General features: G+C 38.5%; 1 protein-coding gene across 1 annotated transcript in view; it reads right to left on the bottom strand.

Annotated features, from left to right (window-relative positions):
• Positions 1-23,477, bottom strand: part of LOC584940 (stAR-related lipid transfer protein 5) — a 58,842-nt gene that overhangs the window by 17,878 nt on the left and 17,487 nt on the right. Inside the window, exons 2-3 of the mRNA XM_011679758.2 lie at positions 4,927-4,953; positions 4,013-4,062 (exon numbers count right to left, since the gene is read on the bottom strand). Of these exons, the coding sequence (XP_011678060.2) occupies positions 4,013-4,062; positions 4,927-4,953 (77 nt within the window). The remainder of the gene's footprint in view (positions 1-4,012; positions 4,063-4,926; positions 4,954-23,477) is intronic.

Below are 23,477 nucleotides of genomic sequence, written 5' to 3'. Positions count from 1 at the left end.
GTATAGGCCCAAAACATGATCTTGATAAAAAAATGAGATAAAAATGTGATATGAAAGGATGGAGTGTAACTAAGAAGGTTCGACGTATGTAAGTCGGAAATGGGAGAGAAAAGGGAAGGATAGAGGTTAAGAGGAGTACTCTCGGGTTACTATAGGATAACCCAGTTTACATGACCCCACAGTAGCTTACATTTGCTCGTATAGCTATGACACACGAATGTACTACGTAGAAAACATATCTTTATATTCGAAATATTTACAAGTCTCACATTTTAGTCTGATTTTTTTATTTTTTATTTTTTTTTGGGGGGGGGGGGGAGAAAATGGTGGTGAAGCAAGAGAAAGTAAGAACAGCTGATATGGAGTAATGACCACACCAAAGACGAAAAGAGGGAAATGGATGTTGGAGAAAAAAACACAGAGAGATAAAATGGGACAAGGGAAAGAGAGTGAGGGAGATAAGAAGTGAGGCAATGAAGTTAACAAACAATCAAACACAGGACAGAGAGACTAAATAGACGGAAATATGTAAAGATATGAGACGGAGAGACAGAAATGTATCAATAATGAAAAGAAATTGTAGAAATATAAACATATCCAGCGTGGCTATACAAAGGGGTTAAAGATAGATACAGAGACAAAGAGAGATAGACAGACAGAGAGGTGGAAAGAAAGAGAGCTGGAATTCAGACTTATTGCAGTTGATGTGGGTGGACATGAGTTCAACATAGAGTTCAACAAACATATCCATAACTATGATTTAATGGAAGGAAACTGAAACGAGACGGGATGAGGGAGGTAGCAATGAGTCGTGTACAAGTATATGATCATGGACCCTAGTACTAGGTTTATGATCAGATATATGTTGAAAATGGTAACTTCGATACTTAATAACCATTTGCAGTTAGAGGTATTGTACAATATATGCCGCACTTAATAGATGATTGTTAACTGCCTTTATACTCGGTCCTTTTAAATGATTTTTTTTTAATTATTTGTTAAAATTATTATTCATTTTGTATTTACATTCATTTGTTGAAATATCATTATGTTCACTGGATAAAAACAACCAGTTCAATTCTGTTTTGCATTGTAGTACTGTAACATTAAAAATCATACACAAGAGGAAGAGAAACAAAAAAGAGATGTTTCGAAAGGATTAAAGCAGCGAGTATAGATGTACCAGACTAAAAACCAAAGCGTGAACAAACTTAGAAGCGTATTCATGATTGGAAATTGACTTTGAGAATAAGTTTTCCTATTCTAAGGATTTATTTAAGTCATTGGAACTTTGCATGGTGATCAAACTGATTTGATAATGCTAGGCTAAGCATCCATAGGCTTGGATATTAAATCTTAATGGCATGGAAACTGACTGAACTCACAAAAAGCATATTTTACATGCATTTTTACAATCAGATTCAAAGGTTGAAACAGGGCATGTGAGTTGGGCCTCAAACTGTAGGCGGGAAAAACGAAAACAACTTAATTTTCGCTCAGAGCTCTGATACAGGAAACACCTACTAATTCAAGGCCGAACACGGGTTCTAGAAATTCCGAGGGAACACAATCCTCGTTATGAAATTCGATAACAATATTCGGTATTTCTGAATCCCATAATATTGTTTGTGCAGGGATTATAAAGAAACAAGGTTAAAACGGGGGAAATTCGTCGAAAAAGAGATTGCCGTTTTGTTTTGAAGATTAAAGACATTTCGATAATGAAAATTGAATTCGATAATCGTCATGAAATCCATAGTACTTTGTAAAGTATCATTGATGCTATCTTATGTTTGATTTTATTTAAGACTTCCACATTTCTCAGGGTTTTTTAATCTCAAATTTGGCACAATCATTGTTTTCCGAGAAGCAGAGCGAGAGCTTGCCAAAATTCACTATCTTGTTGAAGGACATCCTGAACAAATAAAAGTATCCTGATGGATCACTAGGTATTATGTATTTACATTTCGTATTCAACACATTCTGTAATCCACTTGTTCAAAACTACGTCGAAGATTATGTGTTCAAATAAACTGGAAACTACATTTACAATTACATTACAAAATATAAACATTTTCCGATACACAATGTATACGGGACAGTCAGGTTTGGGTGACTGTGGGTGGCCATTTTGAAGACTATTCGTCACATACGTCGATTACGCAATCACAGGTGAATACAAGTGAATTAATAACGTTCACACTTACGGTGATAAAACACAAAATATAGAAGACATAATATTCACTAGGAAATGAAAGAAATTATTGAATATTGAGTAACAGCCCTAAACTTTAAATAAAGAATCTGTTCTACTCGTATGGTTTACGCCGATGAGTGCAAGACGAAAGATTCAAGCTTCAATATGTCTGTAAAGATTTCTTCGAGTACTAATCATATTTTCATGAATAATCATTCAAATATAAACATGTTCGGAGTTATCGTTATCATCTTTGTCTTCGATGAATGCACAACCTGCTATTTATACATGTATTTACTAAATAAATCATGTGATGATATAACAGCAATCAAAATGTCGTTAAGAGAAAGGCCTATAAAGTACATTTTCGACAAAGGTGCCTTGATTTAAATGTCAACCACGTCATCCCTCTAATTATCTCGCTATTAGCCTCTGCCCGTCAATGACGATGTCCATCTATGTATCTACCTGTCTATCAATGATCCCACTTTGAGTTTGACACGTGATTCAGGCTAGCCATTTAGTGCTAGCCCTTCTAACCTGATACGAGTTCCAATTAGCTAGACTGTCTGTATGCCTGCTGCATTGTACGCCAACGAGATTAATTAGTTAGCACAAAGCAGTCTGATTAGGTCTACGATGATGTCATGCGGGGGAAGTGCGAGCTGTCTTCGCCTCGAACGCCGGTACGAGGACATGTGACGTGTATCTGATTAAGCGCGACGTGTCTGCTGAATTGTGTTTTGTTGAAAAGTGCATTGTTAAGGCTTAAATATGAGTAATGATCATGAGATTCCATCGTGATAGAAAGTTGGAAACTGTCAAGAAGTTATTTGGGAACATTGATTACGTAATACCAGCAATTCATAATTACTTTGAGGTTTTGTAATCTTCAAAATCACAGAAAAAGTACAACTACTCCCTGGACAATCACTAGAAATTCTAGGAATAGAAACAAGTATAACGGAATACACACCAGTGGGATGACAGTTCTGGTCCAGCCGTTTCATATATTTCTTGTCATATTTCAAATGTGAGAGTATTTGATGGGCAACTTTTTATTCAGGGGGACACGTTTTCTACGATATTCTTCAAAACTGAGGTCCAAAGTATACGAAAGTTTTGATACCCTTATCAGAATATACTTTTCTCTTTAAAATGTGTGGCACCCTTTTAAGGAGCCTGCTTATAATCCAATTGTTGTTACGGTTTCTGTTTGCTTCTTTCTTTTTTACATTTCCCAATTGTCCCTGTCATGTCTTCACCACATGTTTGTGTATTGCAGAGAATTTATCGGATGGGAGGCATGTGTGGGTGACTGTGTGGGTACATACGTGCGTGTGCGTAGATTAGTGCGTGTGTGTAGATTAGTTAGCGGTGTAAATAAGTAAACTTTACTATCCTTCATCTTTCTTCTCTCACATATTTCTTCCCCGGCCTTTAATTAAGTTTGGCGCCATAAATCTTCATGATTTTATAGTACGTACATGGCTTTGTATGCCACACATTATTCCCAAAAGGTATCCTTAGGACAGGTAACGGTTATCCCCCCCCCCCCTCAAAAAAAGTTGGTAGGTCTACATCTACCTTAGATTATACGCGTCTACTAAAGACATGCACCATTTGTCTTCTGACAGTAAATCTTTGACGCCATTCAAAGAGCAGTCAGCTTTGAAATGCATTTACTAAAAGGGGTTAATTAGAAGTAGAAAAAAAACATAAAACAAAAGAAAAAAAACAGGCAAGTGAATGAGGGTGCGAACATGCCGGTATCATTCATAAAGAATGTACCTGAGTAAGATAAGGAATACTTACACATGGCCATCGAATTCGGAAGACTTCTTGTACATGATTTTAATTTCTTTCTGAAAGAGAAACATATGAGAGAAAAATAAAAGTTTATAAGCCGGTAAATGGTTTGAGATATATCACGTCATCATTATGAAAAGAAGATTTTTTTCGTTTGAAGATTGTAAAAGACATGTGGATTTTTGTTAAACTATAATCAAAACGTCTTTAATTAAAAAATTAGGACGGAATTTACAAATCTGCCCACAGATGTGCCACACAATACAAAACATTTATTTTCGTGTCACTAGCACATTCTAATTTGAAAATAACAAAAGACATAAATTATAGATAAATCCATTCAAACTGGATTAATTACGAACTAAAATGAGACGACAGTTTCACGAAGGGTTTCAGAAAAGAACATTTGGAAACAACTACAGCGGCGATACTTTCTGAAATCTACAGCCAAACCAGAATTTTGGGGAAAGGATAAATATCAAATTAAAGTGCACATGTGTATAGTAATGCAGGCAGATATAGAATACAGTTTGATATTTTTTTTTATAGACCATTCGTTTGGAAGCAATGATATTTTGCCTCTGTAAAAAAACAGAATATCTTGCGACACACTATTTTGGCCAATGGATTCGAAAGTACTAAAACACCTTCGTAAGTAAAACGGAAAGATGGCCAGAACGGCGGGCTTGCAGAAATATTCTCTCAATTTTTCCAAAACATCTTTGCTTCCATGTTAAATTTGTGCGAGACATCCAAAGGGAAGAGGGTTAAATGAAAGACTCAGTTATGTCACGATAAAAGAAAGGAAAGTAGGATAAATATATATATAAAGTCACACTTTTGTGCCACAAATATTCATATAATCATGCAACACACAGCGGAAGAATAATTGTGTATAGAACAATTTTGCATTAAGTTACCTTGAAATCCTCAAATGAGATTTCCTCCTTTGGTAATGATTCAATATAAAACAAACAAAACAAATTAATGTATTTGAACTGCGAAATTCAAATTCCATATATTATTAATCGCAGGCTTGTCGAGAAACTCTGGAATAATTTAATTTGACCAGAATTGTTCGATATTCAAGTATTTGATAGTAAAGTAAATTATTATTTTTGAACAAAATACTGAAAGATGGCGTTCATCTGCATTATAAAATTGTATATGGTTAACAAAACGTTAATAACATATACGCCACAGTGTGAAAGCCAAACATGTATTGTACAGGACAATTGAGAATTGAGAAACATGAGAATTGACGTTATTTGCCGCTTTGTGCGTACCGAAGATCATCATTCTGATATTCTGCGAGCCTGTCCCGAAATAGTGGTCCCATTTCAAGTACAGGATTTGACTTTCAAACATTACTCCAAGCCACTGACAACAAAAGTTGTAAGTTGTCAGTCTAACCGCAGCCATCAGTTTGAGTCCCCAGAGCCCCGAGCCAAAAGAGAACCGACGTCGAGTCGATTTAACCCGATCTAGTACATGCACTAATGTTTGTTAGTAGGAAGTAGTATGCCTAGAGACATTGGGCATTACAAAACACACACCCCAAAATACGAAAATAGTTTACTTGTCCGTAGCAACTCTCCATAGAAACTCTCACACACGCACATCAATTCTTTCGTCTCAAGTTAGTATCATAATCAGGTAAAGTAAACAAAAACACAGTCACACGTTTCAATTACACATACAAAAACTAATGTTACAAACATATCCCATTCAGTACATAGGTTTGAAATTACAATTGAGCAATTAATACATCTTACATGACTCAGAAAGCAGCATTTTCTACACCCACACTGTCAAGTATTTAATAAAATATTGTGGCAGATGAATGCAGTGTGGCCACTGTGAGCTTAGAGTTTACTATCGTTTATCAGCACTGTCAGTGTACGTATTCACCACCGTGATTACAGAGATTTGGAATACATTCTAATTCACAATGTGGCAAGTATACCACAGTACGTCACAGAGTGTACTGTCTTATACACCACAGAGCGATCACAAAGATTTGGAACGCATTCTAATTCATACTGTGGATAGCCGGACCAGGGACCAGTAGTACATGTTCCCGATTGGACACAGTGTCTGTGATGTGCTGACCACAGTGTATTACAGAATATATGTGTGCGCTGGAGGATAGGCACAGACTGGATTAGATTGAAGTACAAACATATCCTCTCCGATTATGTAATCGTAATTATGACAAATCAATAATAAATTGCCCGGTGGAGCGTATTAATCAAGCTTTGTAGTTCCAAACAGAACCTATTCACGATATATATTTGATTTAGTTTTTGAACAATGTTTTTCTTTCAGAAAGCAATAAATTTCTATTCACCGTTGTCTTTGATATTATCTGACACCACGTGTCAGACATGATTGCAATTTGCACCGACAATCACTCACGAAAATGGCTGATGCCACCTTTAAAAGTCGTGTGTTGTATAGGTCACGGCTGTTAATGTACATGTTAATAATCGCTCTCAACGAACTGCGGTTGCTCCCCTGAACTACAGTTAATCATCCATCAAGGCCTGCTATGCAGCCAGAACTGTGGGGGCGGGGAGTTTGGATTTAAGGGAATTCCATCAATTCACAAGTGCACATGCACAACTGTATTTTGTTATTGCTGCTTTCCCTGAAAGTCGGTAAATACTTAATTTAACCAATTGTACATGGTACTGGTATATTTCAGAAACAAATATACACACAAGACAACCAAGGATTGTCTCGTACACTACAAACCAGCAAGAACGTTAAAAAACGAGCTTCAAAATTTATTTCTGAAACTGATAGCGATGGCAATCTATATACAGTTTGCTTCTCCCGTTACGGTATTCGTCAACAAAAAAGATAAAACAAACAGACATGCCAATATCTTTTTATAGTTATAGGTTTGCTTTACTTGTAAGCGGTAACCCATGATCATGATGATTAGTTTATATAAGGCATTGTCTACTAAATCTCCAAAGCCCTACTTTGATCGCATCAATATTATGACAAAAGAGTTTATACAAGTAACCTAGAGCCGGAAAGAACTGGAGTCAAATAGGCTGTTGTTTGGAAAGTCTTATTTTCAAACAAAAACTAACTATATCAACAACTAACCGTAATCTTTATTCACAGAGCCTCGAAAGAACACAGAGGTTGTCACCAGGCAAGCAGAAGTGATGATCAGCGGATCAGCCGAAAACCACCAAGCTTCATAAGAGTACATGCAGCTCCTCGTATCTCGATGTGAGATCTCTCATGTAACGGAAATTTCCTCTACCGCTTTTCACTTCACAGTCACCCAAACGTTAAGAAGCAGAAAGTGACGCCATTGGCGCAGAGTTCCAGAACTCTTGCTCCATCTAGGTGATGAGGGATGAAATACTTTTTTTCACGACGGCTATGTTGCCTTAAGAACCTTTATTGCTTATGATGGCTTATAGAAAAGTGTATCTGAGAATGTTCTTTGAGAAAATGATATCTCTGAAACGTCGAAGTGCTTATGTGATTTATTCTAAGCATCGTAGACTTTTTATGTCACAGTTTCATTTTTTACAAATTTAATTGATACGCTGATGGGAACTAACCAATATTCTAACTGTCTAATCAAGGGTTAAGTCACTTAAAAGATTGATAAAGGGTAATTATGTAGAGAGATGGTTCACTATGGTGTCTATCTGTCCAAAATTAGTCATGTTTTTTGTGGTAAAAATCGTCAGATACAACAAGCGTTTTTACCTTATATATTAAATGGATCATTCTAATTCACAAGTGCAATATTTATGTATCTGAAAGACCTATCGTATATATAACATTCTTACTTGTACAGTTTTACATCACACTGCCTCTTTAAGATTTAAGATAACTGCTAGCATACTTGAATAAGAAACGCACAAATAAATGCATTGGCTGGAAAATGAAATAGATTTTAATTCCTGGTTTTAATCCTTTTTTTGTCATTAACACAAAAATCCTCCGTTCAATAAAATTGGTGGAATATTTTTTTTAAAGACAGAAGTATTGCCCCCGAAAGACAAACATCTGTTGTGCTGCTTGATATTAAATTTGCGTAGATGGAATCGGCTCTTTAAACATTGGAAGCTGAGAGATATATCACTTTTGTACCAACTTGATAACGCCAATTGCGTTACAATTTGTCGAGTTAGCTGTAGAAATTGTCTCCATTTGACATTTGTCGTCGATCGCAACAGCCTCTTAACAACCCTCATTACTCACTATCTGTTCCAACTTGATGGATGCAGCACCGCCTCTATGCCTTGCGGCAACATGATGAAACAATCATCGATCCTTAGCAGCCATTTTCATGAATCCACGGTGGAAGAGTCGAGGACGCGACGACGGCTCATGAATATTCATGAGTGTCTCGCCATTGTCTGCGACGGAAATCGTTCATTCCATCTGTCCTGATCGAGTGACGAGATGCTCTCTCATGAAGATATCGCACAACTCTGTCCAGACATACATTTAGTTTTGTCTAAACCATAGTTAAAACCACAGTATGCTCTCTAAAAAACGGAGGCTTCCGACTTTATGAAAATGGGAACAGAGTGAGATTTTGTTTTAACACAAATGATTTCATGTTCGGAACATAACGATTCTTTCCTAATGAACACATGAGAGCCCGTTTTGCTTCCCGTCTCTAGAACCACCTTCATATTTTTTAACCATGACTTACCCTAATCCTAACTCTAACCCTAACCCATGATTCTCAAGCAAAGGGATTCTTCTCCCACGACTCAGTAGGAGCCTGAACAAAATAATTTCGTCTCTCATAGTACCGCACTTCAAATTCCTATATTCTGATAATTGCATTCTACCAAAGCAAAAGCGTTCGAAGAAATTGGTTCTTCTCTTCAACTGCCATCACTCTGCACACCATGTGTTTACAGGAAGATACTGCTGCCCTGACGGTGTCAGGTTGGATGCCATACATACAGAAATGACGGGTTTGCAGAGGACAAAAATTGTCCGTCTGGACACATCCCTACACTCAAGAAACAATACCTCCGCGTCAACCGGTGGTCCTCCATTAGAGGAAATCACCTTATGAATGCAAAATATATCTCACCCCCAAACCCGAGAAAGAGATTGTTTTATGTAGACCACTTAAGATGCTTACCCTATAAGTCTTCGCACATGAGCATTTTGTAGTGGCCGCAATATCGCATGTCTCTCAGCAATTAGAAAGTGGGACGTTTGACGCTACTGCGTCCACCGAGAATGGGCCAAAAACGGTTACTGCAGACGAAAGTTCAGCGGTCTGTTCAGTAAGCATTTTAAATTGAATATGGAAAATCAATAAAATGAGAAAAGGATTCTTCGCTAAAGTTTACAGAGTTTCATATAAAGAAAAAAAGAAATGATAAGTAAAACAATGGAAAACTTATGTACGGCACGGTACCGTAGTATAAGCGTGATAAAAGACAAACATGCTGTCTTTAGTAGATGTCAACCTACTAAATCAAGGGGCCATTATAGAAACCAATTCTTCATTCTGATAATGAATTGCGTACATAGATATACGATATTGAAATTATTTAATAAGCTTACCCCGGCACTCTCTATACTAATTTAATTTGTTCATGTCAGAAGAAAAAGAACGCTGGCTGAGAAAAGTTTTCGGTTTGCGTAACATGAATTCATCTCGTACCATTTATCAGGGACAAACGCGGCAAATGCTTTTCTTATTAAACAACTCGAAATTATTTCATAATACCTAACAAGAAAACTTTGTAACAGTTCTATCATCCCCTCTAGCTCATCAATGCGTCAGGTGCAGGTTCCCATTTTCAGGTAACATGTTTCCATCCTGTATTTTCAGAGACCTTAATTACGTAGGTAGGTTGAAGATTTATTGGCTGTCTGGTTCTAAAAGTCAAGTACGTCTAATGCGGCCAAAAACTGGAACATTCCGAGTCGTTAACCTTGGCCTGGTACTGTCACTTGGAATCATTATCATCATCTTACTCAACGACCGGCGGGCCGGGGCAAGACGTACTTTTTACAAGAGTTAGGGAGAGAGGGACATAGACAGAATGTGGGTCACGAGAAAGAGAGATGAATGTAATTTAGGTAGAGGCAGAGATAGATGTAGCTCAGCGACGGGGGCAAGACTGAATTTCTACGATAGTTCGGGAGACAGTCGGAGATAGATATGGGTCACGAGAAAATAGAGGGGGAGGGGGACGGATCTAGTTCAACAATGGGTATTTGCAAAGGAGATTTGGGGTAGATAGAGACAGAGACAGAGAGAAAGAGATAAATGTTGCTCAACGATGGGCACAATACCTCAAGAGACAGGGATATTATGTGGGTCACAAGAAAGGGACACATAGAGAGACAGAGACTGGGCCTTGTAATACTTTAGGCTTTGTCGAACTAGAAAAGTATAAAAATTTTCACTATTATTCGCTTAGATTAATGCAAACAAATTGAACGAACTAAATCAAATAAAATCATGATAATTATGTACTTTTTAAATAAAATAGGATTATTATTATTCCTAATTAAGACGTGTGTATTCGCAGAGTTTGAAGGCGATTCTATGGTCTAAAATGTTACCACCAATCCATTTAAGGTTCAAAAACTTTTTGGCAATATTCCTGCAGGCGTACCGACGAATTCTTGATGAGATTATCACGATCACATTAGTGATTTATGGAGCATTTTGAACCATCATAATGAAAGTGTTATCATGTTGATGTAAGGGAGGGGCTGATATTAAGGTCAAAACAAGATCGTTATTAAAATGATGGATGTTTGTCGTCTCCGGCGCAGGTGAGCTAGCACTCGCCATTAGTCGATTAGGAGTTTTGTTTAATTAATGTGAAAACATTACTTTTTCCTTATTTATTGATGAATGATGAGTATGGTATCATCATTAATGTTTTGTAAGCTTCCAGAGTAACATACTATAATAGTAAAACGACGGTGAATGTAGCACTGAACTTGAAATATAGTAAAAAGCTAGTGTAGCTATACAGCAACATGTATTGCTTCAGAGATCGGAGATGTACTTAGATCCATAATTCATTTAATTTGCATTGGAATAATTTTTTTAATTTATTCATTATGTTTATCAGCAAAATAAATTTTTCTCCACGGGTATATATGAATTAATATATTTAATAAACTATAATGAAAATTATGTGAAAAACCAAGATTGAATCGTCAGAGGTGAATAATTGCCAGGTTTTTTAAAGTGCATGTGACAATCGCGTCTCGTTTTTTAAAGTTACCACATTACAAGGCAGTCGATATAAGGTAGCGATGAAAGAATCGCTACATGATGGTTGTCCTCATTGGTGGGGGGGGGGGGGTCAGGGATATTTCTTTTCCTAAACTATGAGATTTTCCCCAAATTTGAGTAAGAAAATACAGAAATGGTTATGATTGGACAAAACAATTTCCAGCTGGACAAAAATGTGTGCCGGATATGGTAGGATACATAACGACCCTCATACCAGACACATTTTACACGGGCTATTTAACATGTTTAAGGGTGTACCCCCGTTTCCGATGTTTGTCATGCGCTTAACATTGAGCACCCTCTTGAGTCTTGACACCGCTTATCATGTATGTGTACACTCCTCAAGCGTGCAAGATAGACCTATCACTTATCATCATCATGAGGATGAATTATTCGCACATTTGGTAAGACCATTCCTCTGACAATCTCTTGCTCGTCTGGCACTCTGGGTAGCGTTTCATGAAACCGTCATAAGTACAAGTTCACCGACATCCCATTGAAACGCGTGTTAACCTTAATACACGCATTTCAATACGATTTCGGTGAACTTGTTCTTATATCGGTTTCGTGAGACGCTGCCCTGGTAATCTAAGAGGACGGTGAAAGCGTGCGAGACGTCGATTGATGCTGCAACTGGGAAACTCCTCAGCCACCATAGCGACGTAATTCGGTTGGAGTGCGTGGGAAGTACCTTCGACTTCATTTGCCATTCGTCCGTATCAAGCCCGTCTCATGACCCAACAATGGCGCTCTCATCTCGCCTGATCAAGGAGCCGTCTCTACAGAAATGAGATTGATCAGTCCACTTACAGAGCAAATTGTTTGCACCTGAGCAGCGAGCCGGAGACAACTTTTTCACGTGTACTTGAAATGTTTGAAGTACAAGGAACAACGATCAATGCACACACAGACAGTTACCCCCAAAGGCTAAGGGCAAAGTGCGACGCATCATTACTCAACTGAAAAAGAGACACTATTTTAGATTTAAATAACATAGATACCAGACGGTATTTCAGATTGTCAACAATATGAATTATTTAACAAAACAGTAAATGTCTGCTAAGCTATCGAGCTTATTCGGTCACACAAATCACCACGCCTTCCCCTTCTTATATAGATTAGACTCACAATATACCTCTGCCCAGATGAGTTTCGAAAACGTGTATCCCTAACGTCTTTTGTTATTAAGCTTTAAGGAAACCGTTCAGTAAAGTTTTCCTGGATGTCTTTAACCATGACTCTATGAATCCGTCTTCATTCAATGTGATCGACGTCCAATTTCCCACCTTCTTCTCTTTCTATTTTCTCTCTGTCTATCTCTATTTCTCTTTATCTCTCTCCTCATCTGTCCCCGACCTAGCTCCTTCTCTTACATCTCAATATTTCGCACTCTTCTACTTTATCCCTGTTTCCCACTCTCCCTCCCCATCTCTCTCTTTTTTACGGATACAAGCGTGCCATCAATTTACCTATTTGTCTTGAAATAAATGTTCCATGTTATCAAGCAATCATGTTGTTTTCGTTCCAACCCCAAAACCAAAATGAGGCGTGAAGAGTTTATCAATTGTCATTTGTCAAACTTTTGATGAGACCACCCTATCAGAGCTTTGTAGATCGCTTTCTTTTTATCTGACCATGTATTAATTACGTCGCGAAACGTTCCTAGGTGACAATCGTGTTTATTTGTGTAAAATTTCACTCGATTTTAGGTTATTGGACATAGCAAAACAAAGATGCATGATATTATCATGTGTCGTGATTTATAGAGGAAGAGGAAGGGGAATGAGGGGAGGGAGAGAGAGAGAGTGTGAGAAGTGAGAGAAAGAGTGGGAGAAGAGAGAGAGAGAGAGAGAGAGATAGACGGGGACAGAGAGGGAGGAGAGAGAGATATATAGAGAGAATAGAAAGTGATTTAGATCTATAGGTAGTAGATTCAGAGAGAGAAAGAAGAAAGTGTACAAGAGGCATCGAAGAAGTGAGTTTGTTTCAAATTTAGCGAGAAATAGAGAGATGGGGGGGGGGGGGGTAAATGAAACTACATTTACCAGAGGAAAGCAAAGATAGGGAGATAAAGAAAGATGTAAAAGAAGGGGAGAAGAAGGAAAGTGATCTAGACAGGGGAGTAATGAATCAGAAAAGCAAAGCCGAGGGGTATGGTAATTAATTGCGCTCATGAAGTCACATACACGCCGCTTCTCATATATTATTCGAGACACGGGTGCGAACATTTAGCGAGTTATTACCGTAAAGTATTGATGAGACAACCAGGATATTCAATCATGACTTTTTTCATCTACTCCAAACAAATTAATGTGCCAGGGGAGGGATATAAAATCATTCAGTTGATCCAAAAGTGGCGAACCGTGCGAAGAATACAAGATGGTGTTTCAAATGACTGCATCTTTTAAGTGTCGCCGTGAAAATTTGAAAGTGTTAAAGATTATATTTTAGAAAGATACATGTACAAATATGTTTAGTACTGATTGAGGTAGAATTATTTCAGATTATAAACTGTCTAGAGGTGTAAATCAAATGTTGAGTTAGAAAGAAATCATGGTGTAGGGCAAGTCTTATCATTAAGAAGGGCGCATTGACCGTTCAGGGGGTGAGCACATGTCTTACTAAGTGGGAAAAGTGCGAGGGAGCGAAGCGACCAAGCGGGTATTTTAGGACAGAAATGTCATGTCGTCTTCTTTTTACATTTCTTTTTGCATCTTACTTAGCCACAAACATCGGTGTTTATTTTATGTGTTCATAGAATCCAAAGTTGTAACGATGAGCATTTTTAATTCATCAAAATGATTCATCAAAAGTTTCCCCGTCTTAATCAATAAATCCATATTCAATGAACTTCAAGTAGGAAAATCAAATTATCAACAATAAAGAAAATAGGCTTACACGCGGGTATCATTTTAGTCATATTTAGATGATCATGATATCTATTTCAATATCTTAAGAGTTTCATCAATTTCAAAAGATGTTTACCATTTTTAACTTTTTACCAAGTATTTTGTTATTGGGAGAGAGGTCAATTATCCCAATTCCAAAAAGATATTACTCAATCTTTATAAGAAACTTTACTTTGATCAGGGAGTTGGATCCCTGCCTCGATGTACATTTTATGGAAAATATTCCAGACGGGAATGAGAAGCATTCATCTTCATCAGAACAAGGTACGTCAGCGCAGACGAGAACGTGAAAGCGATCACTGGTCGGGTGTTTATGATCGAGGTAATCGAGAATGTTGTCTGCCTTGGGGCGATCAAAACATACAAAATCGCGGGCAGCTCGGGTAGATGACCGACTTTCCTCTTCTGCCCATGCGCAGACAAATAGTTCAATGTTAACTTGAAATACAAATACAAAGAACGACTTAACATAGCAGTAACAATATAGTGTTCAAGATATGGTGTTCAAGGTACAAATCTATACTGTTACAAGTAGGCCTCCATGTAGTTCACAGCTAGAACATAGCATGTCATCTTATCGTTTCTTTGCTATTATTCTTACAAATCAAATTTTTGGAATTAAATCTCTTTGCTTCTTTGCTTTGAATTAAATTATTTTCAATATAGAATAGAATTTAAACAACATTTATTTTTCACTGGAAGAGAATACCTTTTCAATGTCGAGAACAAAAAGCGTCCTATTCTCAACTGAGCGAGTTTGATCGAAATTTAAAAATAAAAATCCTGGAAAATGATAATATTTGGGGGGAGAGCTAGCGGGGGGGGGGGGGAGGGGTGACTGTCCGTCTTTTCTAAAGACACTCAATGATACGCCCCCGTCCACTGAACAGGATAAACAGAATACAAGATAGAGATATTCTCACTACATACAATTTATGTGTTTAAGACGGGAAATGACCAAAATATGACATTACAACATTCAGTGAACCTATTGTATAGCTTGTTCAAACAAGTCGTGACACATTAATCGATAAAATACCAAGATTAGTCGAGAGGCATTGTTCTTAAAAGCAGTTCAATATCCTCATCCAGTCAGTAACCCCAAATTTATAAAAAGGAAGGATCATAATTTTTTTATATTTCGATTGTTTCTTAAGCCAGGTTCTTCCTTATAATTGCTTAGAATTTGGTAAGAGGAGAACAATGAGGGTGATAAGCTATCTCTCTCTCTCTCTTTTTTTATGTCTATCTTTCTTTCTCCCTTTCTCTCTCTCTCTTTCTCTTCCTCTCTCTTTCTCTCTTCCTCTCTTTCTCCCTTCCTCTTTTTTTTTCTCTCTCTCTCCCTTCCTCTCTTCTCCCTCTTTTTTCTCTTGCGGCTACGTCGGGAGAAGATCCGTTGTAGATTTATCCCGTGTGCAATGTTTAACATTAAGGTTCAATTATCCATCATCGACACTTTAACGCTTCAAGCTAAACAGTTTCCTTTACACCCTGCGCTGGAATAAGAAAAAAATCTTTGTGGTAACATAGAGAAGTTAATTAGATTTTTTCTTGGTTCGCATGTACAGATTGATGGCTAAATCCTCATTACCACGAACATGCGGCCCAAAACCACGAACTTCTAAAGGACTGAAGTCATCGGCTGTGTTGTCTCATTTTTCCAGGTTAATTACATTTCAGAATCAAATTTAAGCGAACCAAAAAAAAAAGTCACGTAGAGCTACGGCGAGTTTGGTTTGACTTTTCCGCGTGCATGAAATACACAGACTACAATATTTGGTGGATGGTTGAATTTGTGCAGTAAAAATATCAACATCATTGTTTAGAGGCATTAGTCTGACAACTAACGTTTAAACATTTTCGAAAGAGGAGGCGTATGATCGTTTAAGGAATAAAGTATTTCTCAAAATATGACATAAAGAAAATTTGAGTAACTTAAAATACCGTTCTGATTTTGAAGTTCAGAAGGTACAACCGGACGGTTGCGCAGTTTTAGTTCATCAACCCGGATAATTATTTTTTCATTAAAATACAGAAACGTCTAGGTTTTGAAAAGCCGGAGGCTGCGTGCAGGGGAAAGGCTAATGAACTGCACAGCTCATTCTTACACGGTCAAGACTTTCTCCAGCTCATGAATTAAGTCTTTCCCAGCTCCCTTTCCGTTCTCCCATTTTCCTCTCTCTTCCCCTCTCTCTCTTTCTCTCTCTTTCTCCCTCTCTCCCTCTCCTTTCCCTCTCCCTCATTTTTTTGTGAAACAATTTAAGACACATAAAATATTGAAAATTCTGAAAAATTTGCCTAAAGCAACCGAAGTATAATGCCAGCTGCAGCCTGGAAAAATCACCACGTGAAAGACTCTGCAGATGTAAAAAGAAATATTGACAAAAATATGAAGAAAAGAACATTTATGCACCAAAATACGTCCTCGAGCTATGCTCAGACTGTAAAACCGCTGTAACAGGGGTGATAGCTGATTATGGTATTTTCTTGTCCAGTCTTACTTTTAAGTCCTGACGCATGTTTCATGTCAGAGAGAAAACGGTTACAGTGACGGATTAAGGGGCAGACCCCTATTTTAAAAACCGTAGTAGCATAATATACAAAGGAAAAAGTACAGCCTGATGATATTCTTGCGCGCCTTAAAGATAAACTGAGTTCTGGTAAATATAGAAAATATTTTTTCACAGAATCCAACGAAAATTACACTGAATTTTCAAGATTACACATAAATGTGCCAAAGAATTTTGGTGAAAATGTATGGTGGCTGAATAATGAGCATAGGAAGATGAGGAAATCAAGGTTAGTAGGGGACGGGGCCTTCGCCATCCCCATCTGAGAATTCGGGATCCACCCCTGATATTATAATTGCAAAGCTTAATGAAAAAGTGGGTGCAGGATAAGGCAGAAATCGGGGATCTGGAATTGAATCTCTCCCCACACACGAACAAGGGTGCAGACGACACAGTCTCCCCCGGTTCAAAATGTCAAGTTCCCGCGTGAAATCTATCTCTTTATTGTATTGACACCTAAATGATATGGGGTCGCAGAGAGCATCTCCACTTACACGTGTGTGTCTGCCTAAATCCAATCCGTTATCATCCGATTGACTTTGACAAGTCTACATAACACAATTACTCATTCGAGTAACACTGTGTCATGTTAGATAAAACAATGTGATGAGGCTGACATATGGATTGCTTGTTCCGGATTTCGGAAATATTCCCAAGGCCCCCCCCCCCTTCACCCGGCCCAATTTCTCTCTATCTCTCTCTCTCTCTCTCTCTCTTCCCTCCGTTCATTTGTGTATTGTTTTTAATTTCCTCGTCTGTCCTTTGCGGACAAATCATAGCCTACATGCCGATTTAATTTTGAATGTATTTATTTGTATTTTTTTTGTCCACAAGACCACAACAAACAAACACTTTCAGATTTGAGGAAAATATATCGACGTGACGACGTGAATTCATAACGGATTTTGTGGATCCTGAATGTTCGTTGTTTATTTTTGTAGCACAATGCTCGTCTTCAGGACTTCAATTTAAAACACATATTATTGAGGGGTCCGATGTGGACTACAAGCGGAATATTTACGAGTGATGTCGCCCTCTTATCTCTCCTTCTTGAGACTGATGGAGAAACATCTTTATGTGCCAGAAAATGTGGACCAACAAAAATGTGACGCCAAAATCTGCGGCGTCTCGCCAAGTGTATGTCTATATGCCAATGCTACCCTTTACTTTTCTTCCTAAATATCTTTCTTTATGTTTTTTCTTCATGCTATTTTCTCTTTCTCGAACAGAATGAAGAAACATTGAGTAATGACGTATGGATTCATTTTTATTTCTTCTTCGCAAATGCAAGTCAAGTTCATCATCAAATGTTAAAGGCGACATTTTCGTGGCGGCATCTTGTCATGGATCTGTGCCATTATCACCCTTTCCACCAGACAACATCGACACAAAGAAAATATGACTCGGTCCATGGAAAGTGTGTCGGGTGGTTGGAAGTAGTGGATCGATGTTGGAGGATTCATTGTTTCACACGCCTTTTTCAATTGAGTGCGAGAATAAAAAAAAGTGGGTTGAGTTGGGATCACCTTTCATGTCGAGTTCGATCGAGCTGCTCGCGCGGCGCGCCATCCGTCTGGGCCGCCCGCCATGCGCGGTCTCGTATCCCGTCGTGTCTATGACATTGATCTTCATCTTGGCCAGACTTAAGCATCTCGGAAGGAGAACATGCATGTCATATCGTGCTGGGACACCGACCTTATGCCATTGGGGGAGACTGGGGATTTCCCCTCCCATAATCCTCCCTCAAATATATAGGTCCATAAACATGAAAAGCCTACCCCTCCCTCTCCGACGTGCGAAAATGACGATAGCAATAATGGACGGAAGAGGAAAAAGGAAAGATATTACACATGGATCTTCATCAGTCAACACATTTTTTTTTGTAAAGAGTCTCTAAACTTAACAGTATCCCGAGGTTCTATTTAAAAATCAGTGCTACGCCAATAGTCCGCCCACCTTCTAAGTCTCGGTACATCCTGTTTATAGACACACTAACAATCTACATACAGTCTTGTTAATTTTTTATTTATCTTTTAAAAAAGCAAAAAAGATATACCTCAGAAAGCAAAGAAATTATTAATTAAGAGTAACCGACAAAATCTACTTTTTACTGCTTGCTCCGTAAGTGATAACAGCAAATATTGACAAAATAAATTGGTTTCAAACATGAACAAATTTCTCGTAGTTTTGCATTCAGGTCGAAAATACAATACTAACCTATATAGTATATTAATGTCTTGAGTGAAATTAAGGTACAATAGTTTCCTTCACTAGTCCGACTTCAATATAAAAATTAAGGGGAGGAATCATTAATTTTGTGTGATATTTCCTCTTTTATGAACCTTCGGAAATTCAAGAATGGGGGGTTGGCAAAATATACAAGGGGTGCCGAAGTACGCGAGCGCTTATAGGGCGTGACGGAGGGGGGGGGGGGGGGTGGCACGTTTCCTCTGAAGCACCAACCGATTTTTTTAACCCAAAATTGATTTTTGTTTTTTTCATTTGCTTGCAAACGGATGGAGGTGGGGGGAATAATGCCCGCTACGCCCTAAGCTGTATACGCTACGGCAAGTCATCCATCTTACTGTTTACACTGAATGTAAACTATGTTGCCTGCTTATTTGCAAAGTATTCAGACAATTTCGAACTGCCAACAGAACATAAACCGTGGAAGATTTTTTACTCTTACGTCTAGGATCTTTTTTTTTTCTTCCTCTGGTTCATATATTCTGTAGGTAATCAAGCGTGGTGAAAGAAATTACGTCAAGGACTTAAACAAATACTAACTGAGAGAACGTACCACCGAACCTATCATAAAGTAACCGCCGGTATAGCTACGAGTTGAAGTGTTGGAATTTATTTTTTTATTGTATGCATCAAGATTTTGATCCTATATTATTCGTGGATAAAACCAACTGGAACGCAAACGTTGGCGGTGTTATAATGGTAACGTGTTAATGAATCATCTTCAAGGTCGGGATAATCTCCGTCTACGAACTTAAACCAATCTCGTGCATCGTCCACTAAGTGGAGTTCCAAGATGTAGGTTAAATATTCCTGCTCCGTGTGTAAGATGACCCGGTTCTCTACGCATCCTTCAGACTTGAATTCTTTAACATCTACCCAAGATCATTGAGCACGCTTCGTCAGATTGGCGTAACCCGATCGCAGAACACCCGTGGCAGCCGGTATTCGATGACATTCACCTATTGTTTCACCGTTGTGTAACTCGCCCAGCTTGACTGCGCTCGCCGGCGCTGCAGACGAACGTCACAAGCGCAACGGAAAGTCCTGACATTGCGCGCGCAGCGGTGCATGGCCGTGCATCACGCGGTTTATGGTTGGAGCGATATTTGAGAACCTACTATGAATCTAGTCGACTTAAAGCAGACAGATGTAGCAGTCTACCTCGATCATGTTACAATCAACTCCTCTCAAACGTTTACATAATCTCGTCTGAGCTTCGGCACGGCAGGCGATCATTTGCGGCCAAGTCTGGCATTTGAACGAGCGCTAATTTCGCTGCTGTCGAGCGCAACAAGAGAGCGGCGCCCGTCAGCCGCGGAAAACCCGGAGAGATGGCATGTCTGCCAAGACCATACGATGACCTCACTAGGACTACGTGCTTGAAACTAAGTTTTCAGACCCTCATCCTCTTGGTGGTTTTTGTCTCTTTCGATTTTCATTAAGCAGCTTATTCTTCTCAAGTAGTGTGGTAAGATGAACCCCAAATGGTCATGTAAGAACAAACAACACATGTATTTGAACGCCGCCGGCCGATAATAACTTGTCAACCATTGTTCCGTTGATGCGAGATGATTCAATCCCACATGTGCAAACACATTTGTTACGAATACTGATTGGTAAATCAATTTACATCAAGAGTACGAGTTTATTAACTTGCTTTTAGGTGAATTTGTGATTACTGCCCACTAAGAGTTATGCAGTGGTATGTTCATTTACTTTGTTTGAGGTTTTTTACATCAATTTTCATTATTATTTGATTGTACTGTAACTATCCCATGTTATTAGCATTTTGAGGATGTTGATGTTTTACAAAAGTTGGATAAAAAATAAATTTAAAAATAAATTTCTCTACAAACTTGCTTGCTTGTAATTTGCTTTACCAACTATAAACATGATAAGAGGTATCCAATAGCATACTAAGTAAATGTTTTAGAGGGGCCATATTTTCAATACCAAAAACCTAAGGAAATTAATAACACCTTACAAAAAATGAAAATAGTTTTTTTTTTTTAAAGACTGAAGAACATTTTAAATCCATTTTGGAAAGATTTTTCAAGGGAAATCGAAAAAAAACTTACGTTTCGGTTAAAGCCTCGAAAAAGTTGAATAGGAAGTAGATTTAAAATGCCTTTCAGTCAAATTTTATTGGAAGTAGTATGCAAAAGCTCGATAACTGACCACTTTTTTCAAGTTAAACAGGGGTTTTAATATCCACGTTTGCTGGATATGCTGTCACATAGCAAAGGTGACAGGATATTTGGGCCAAAGATGGGGGTAGATAGGGCTCATCAAAATCTAAGAGGTAAAAAGAATAATATGTGGGAAATTATTTTAAAATGCAAGACACGATTGAACATCTAATCATGAAAGAACCGTTGCTACACACAAACATAAGTAGCATCCATGTCTCGGGACCTTTAAATGCTAGGAAGAACAGACGAATCAGCAGCTGTGCTATGCGCATCTCTCTGTCTGCATGCACATCGTGAACAGGAAACACGATTACGTAACAAATACTTTGGGGGGAAATAACAATTTCCTGGTCGACAGGGAAAACCCCACAACACATGCAAAGAAGTCAACAAATTCCAATTAACTTATATTTACAATTAGCTTTTGCGTGTATAATAATTAGCCCCATGTTTTCTTATAAACTAGATCGTAATGTTAACCTTTTAAAGATGGTAAAGAGGGCGAAAATATAATTTGAATTAAGTAGCCTAAAACCAAACATCGTGTGAATTCTCAGATTGGAAATAGATTAACATGGATATAAACATTAAAAAGAATTTTACAGCATTAACGTGTTTGTTCAACGACACCACAAGGCACTAGTAAATGATTTTTAAAAACTGACACCGATGGCGTTTTAGAGTGTCAAGTTTGTATTCAGCATGAACAGTTTAACTGCCTTTGTCGTGAAAACCTAATCAATGTGGTTGATTTCACGTTTTTGTCATGGCATAAAACGCATAGGTAAATGCATTCAGGCTATTTCATTCTTTGTCTTGCGGTCACTTATGGGAGTTTCCAAGCCCCGAGTCTGACCGAAAACCTACATTACACAATAAATGCTATGCATCATCCCAATTTTGACGTATTGCGTGAAGATTACTTTGTCAGTCAAGGCAGCCGTGACAAAGACCTACACAAAAACATGGATTTCTGCCATTCTTCTGGCACTTGCAAACTACTCTAATTTGCCTACTCATTAATACAACTCGGTACGCCGCGCATGGTCGATTTTGTATGGGGCGATTGTTGTGGCGAGATGGAGAACTTCACGTTTGATTAAACACCAAGCAGGTGAGACGGGGGTACAGGACACACCCCTGTCAACACCACCTGCATACTAAATAGAGATGGGGGAGGGGGTAGCTTCAAGGAATAGTGGAGGGGGGGGGGGTACAGAACTGTGACATATTATGCGGATCCTTTCAGCAACAAAATTAGTCACAATGGACACCCCTCTCCTTTAAAAAGAAAGATTTATTAATCCCGAGAAATACCTTTGGATAAGGCCAGAATGACAAATTTGTTTTCAAAACAGATCCCGAGTGAGTGAAATGGTTGACTGACATATAACTACACAATGTACATTAAATTTATGTAGGCGAAAATTCATACTTTCTTCGACCTTCTACAGAGCCTCTTCATTTATTGTTTGTCATAATATATCTAGCATCACGACCCATGATCCACAGTTTGCAAAACGTTTATATTTGGGATAGTTTTCAATGTCACACGAGCTATTTAGACAAGGTGAACAGTCAGTGGGGATAGCGGCAGATATCACTTTCATTTATAGTTTTTGCGACCTTTCTGCCATAAGATATGTTGTCATTGTTTCGAGTTACGTTTATTTCTGTATCTCTATGTTCATCCCCTCTCTCTTTCTCTCTCACACACCACTCACACGTCCCCTTTTCTCTTCCATTCTCTTAAATGTGTATATTTATTCGATAACTAATAGCGTATCAGGACAATTACCCCCTGGGCAATCACCCCCCGGAAAATTACCCCCCGGAAAACTACCCCCCACGGACAATTACCCCCTGGAAATTTACCCCCCGGAGAATTACCCCCCAAGGACAATTACCCCCCATGGACAATTACCCCCCGGAAAATTACCCCCCGGAGAATTACCCCCCGAGGACAATTACCCCCCAAGGACAATTACCCCCCGGAAAATTACCCCCCGGAAAATTACCCCCCGAGGACAATTACCCCCCGAGGACAATTACCCCCCGGGGACAACTACCCCCCGAGGACAATTACCCCCGAGGACAATTACCCCCCGAGGACAACTACCCCCCGAGGACAATTACCCCCCGGAAAATTACCCCCCGGAGAATTACCCCCCGAGGACAACTACCCCCCGAGGACAACTACCCCCCGAGGACAATTACCCCCGAGGATTTTAATTTATTTATGACAGAATAGATTTGTTTCATAGAGGGGTTGTGTATAAA

This window comes from Strongylocentrotus purpuratus, unplaced genomic scaffold (genome assembly GCF_000002235.5).
Source record: "Strongylocentrotus purpuratus isolate Spur 01 unplaced genomic scaffold, Spur_5.0 spur5_scaffold_9, whole genome shotgun sequence".
In the NCBI taxonomy this organism is placed as follows: Eukaryota; Metazoa; Echinodermata; class Echinoidea; order Camarodonta; family Strongylocentrotidae; genus Strongylocentrotus; species Strongylocentrotus purpuratus.
The sequence above is the reverse complement of the archived record's forward strand: the minus strand, read 5'-3'. Positions and strand labels throughout refer to the sequence as shown.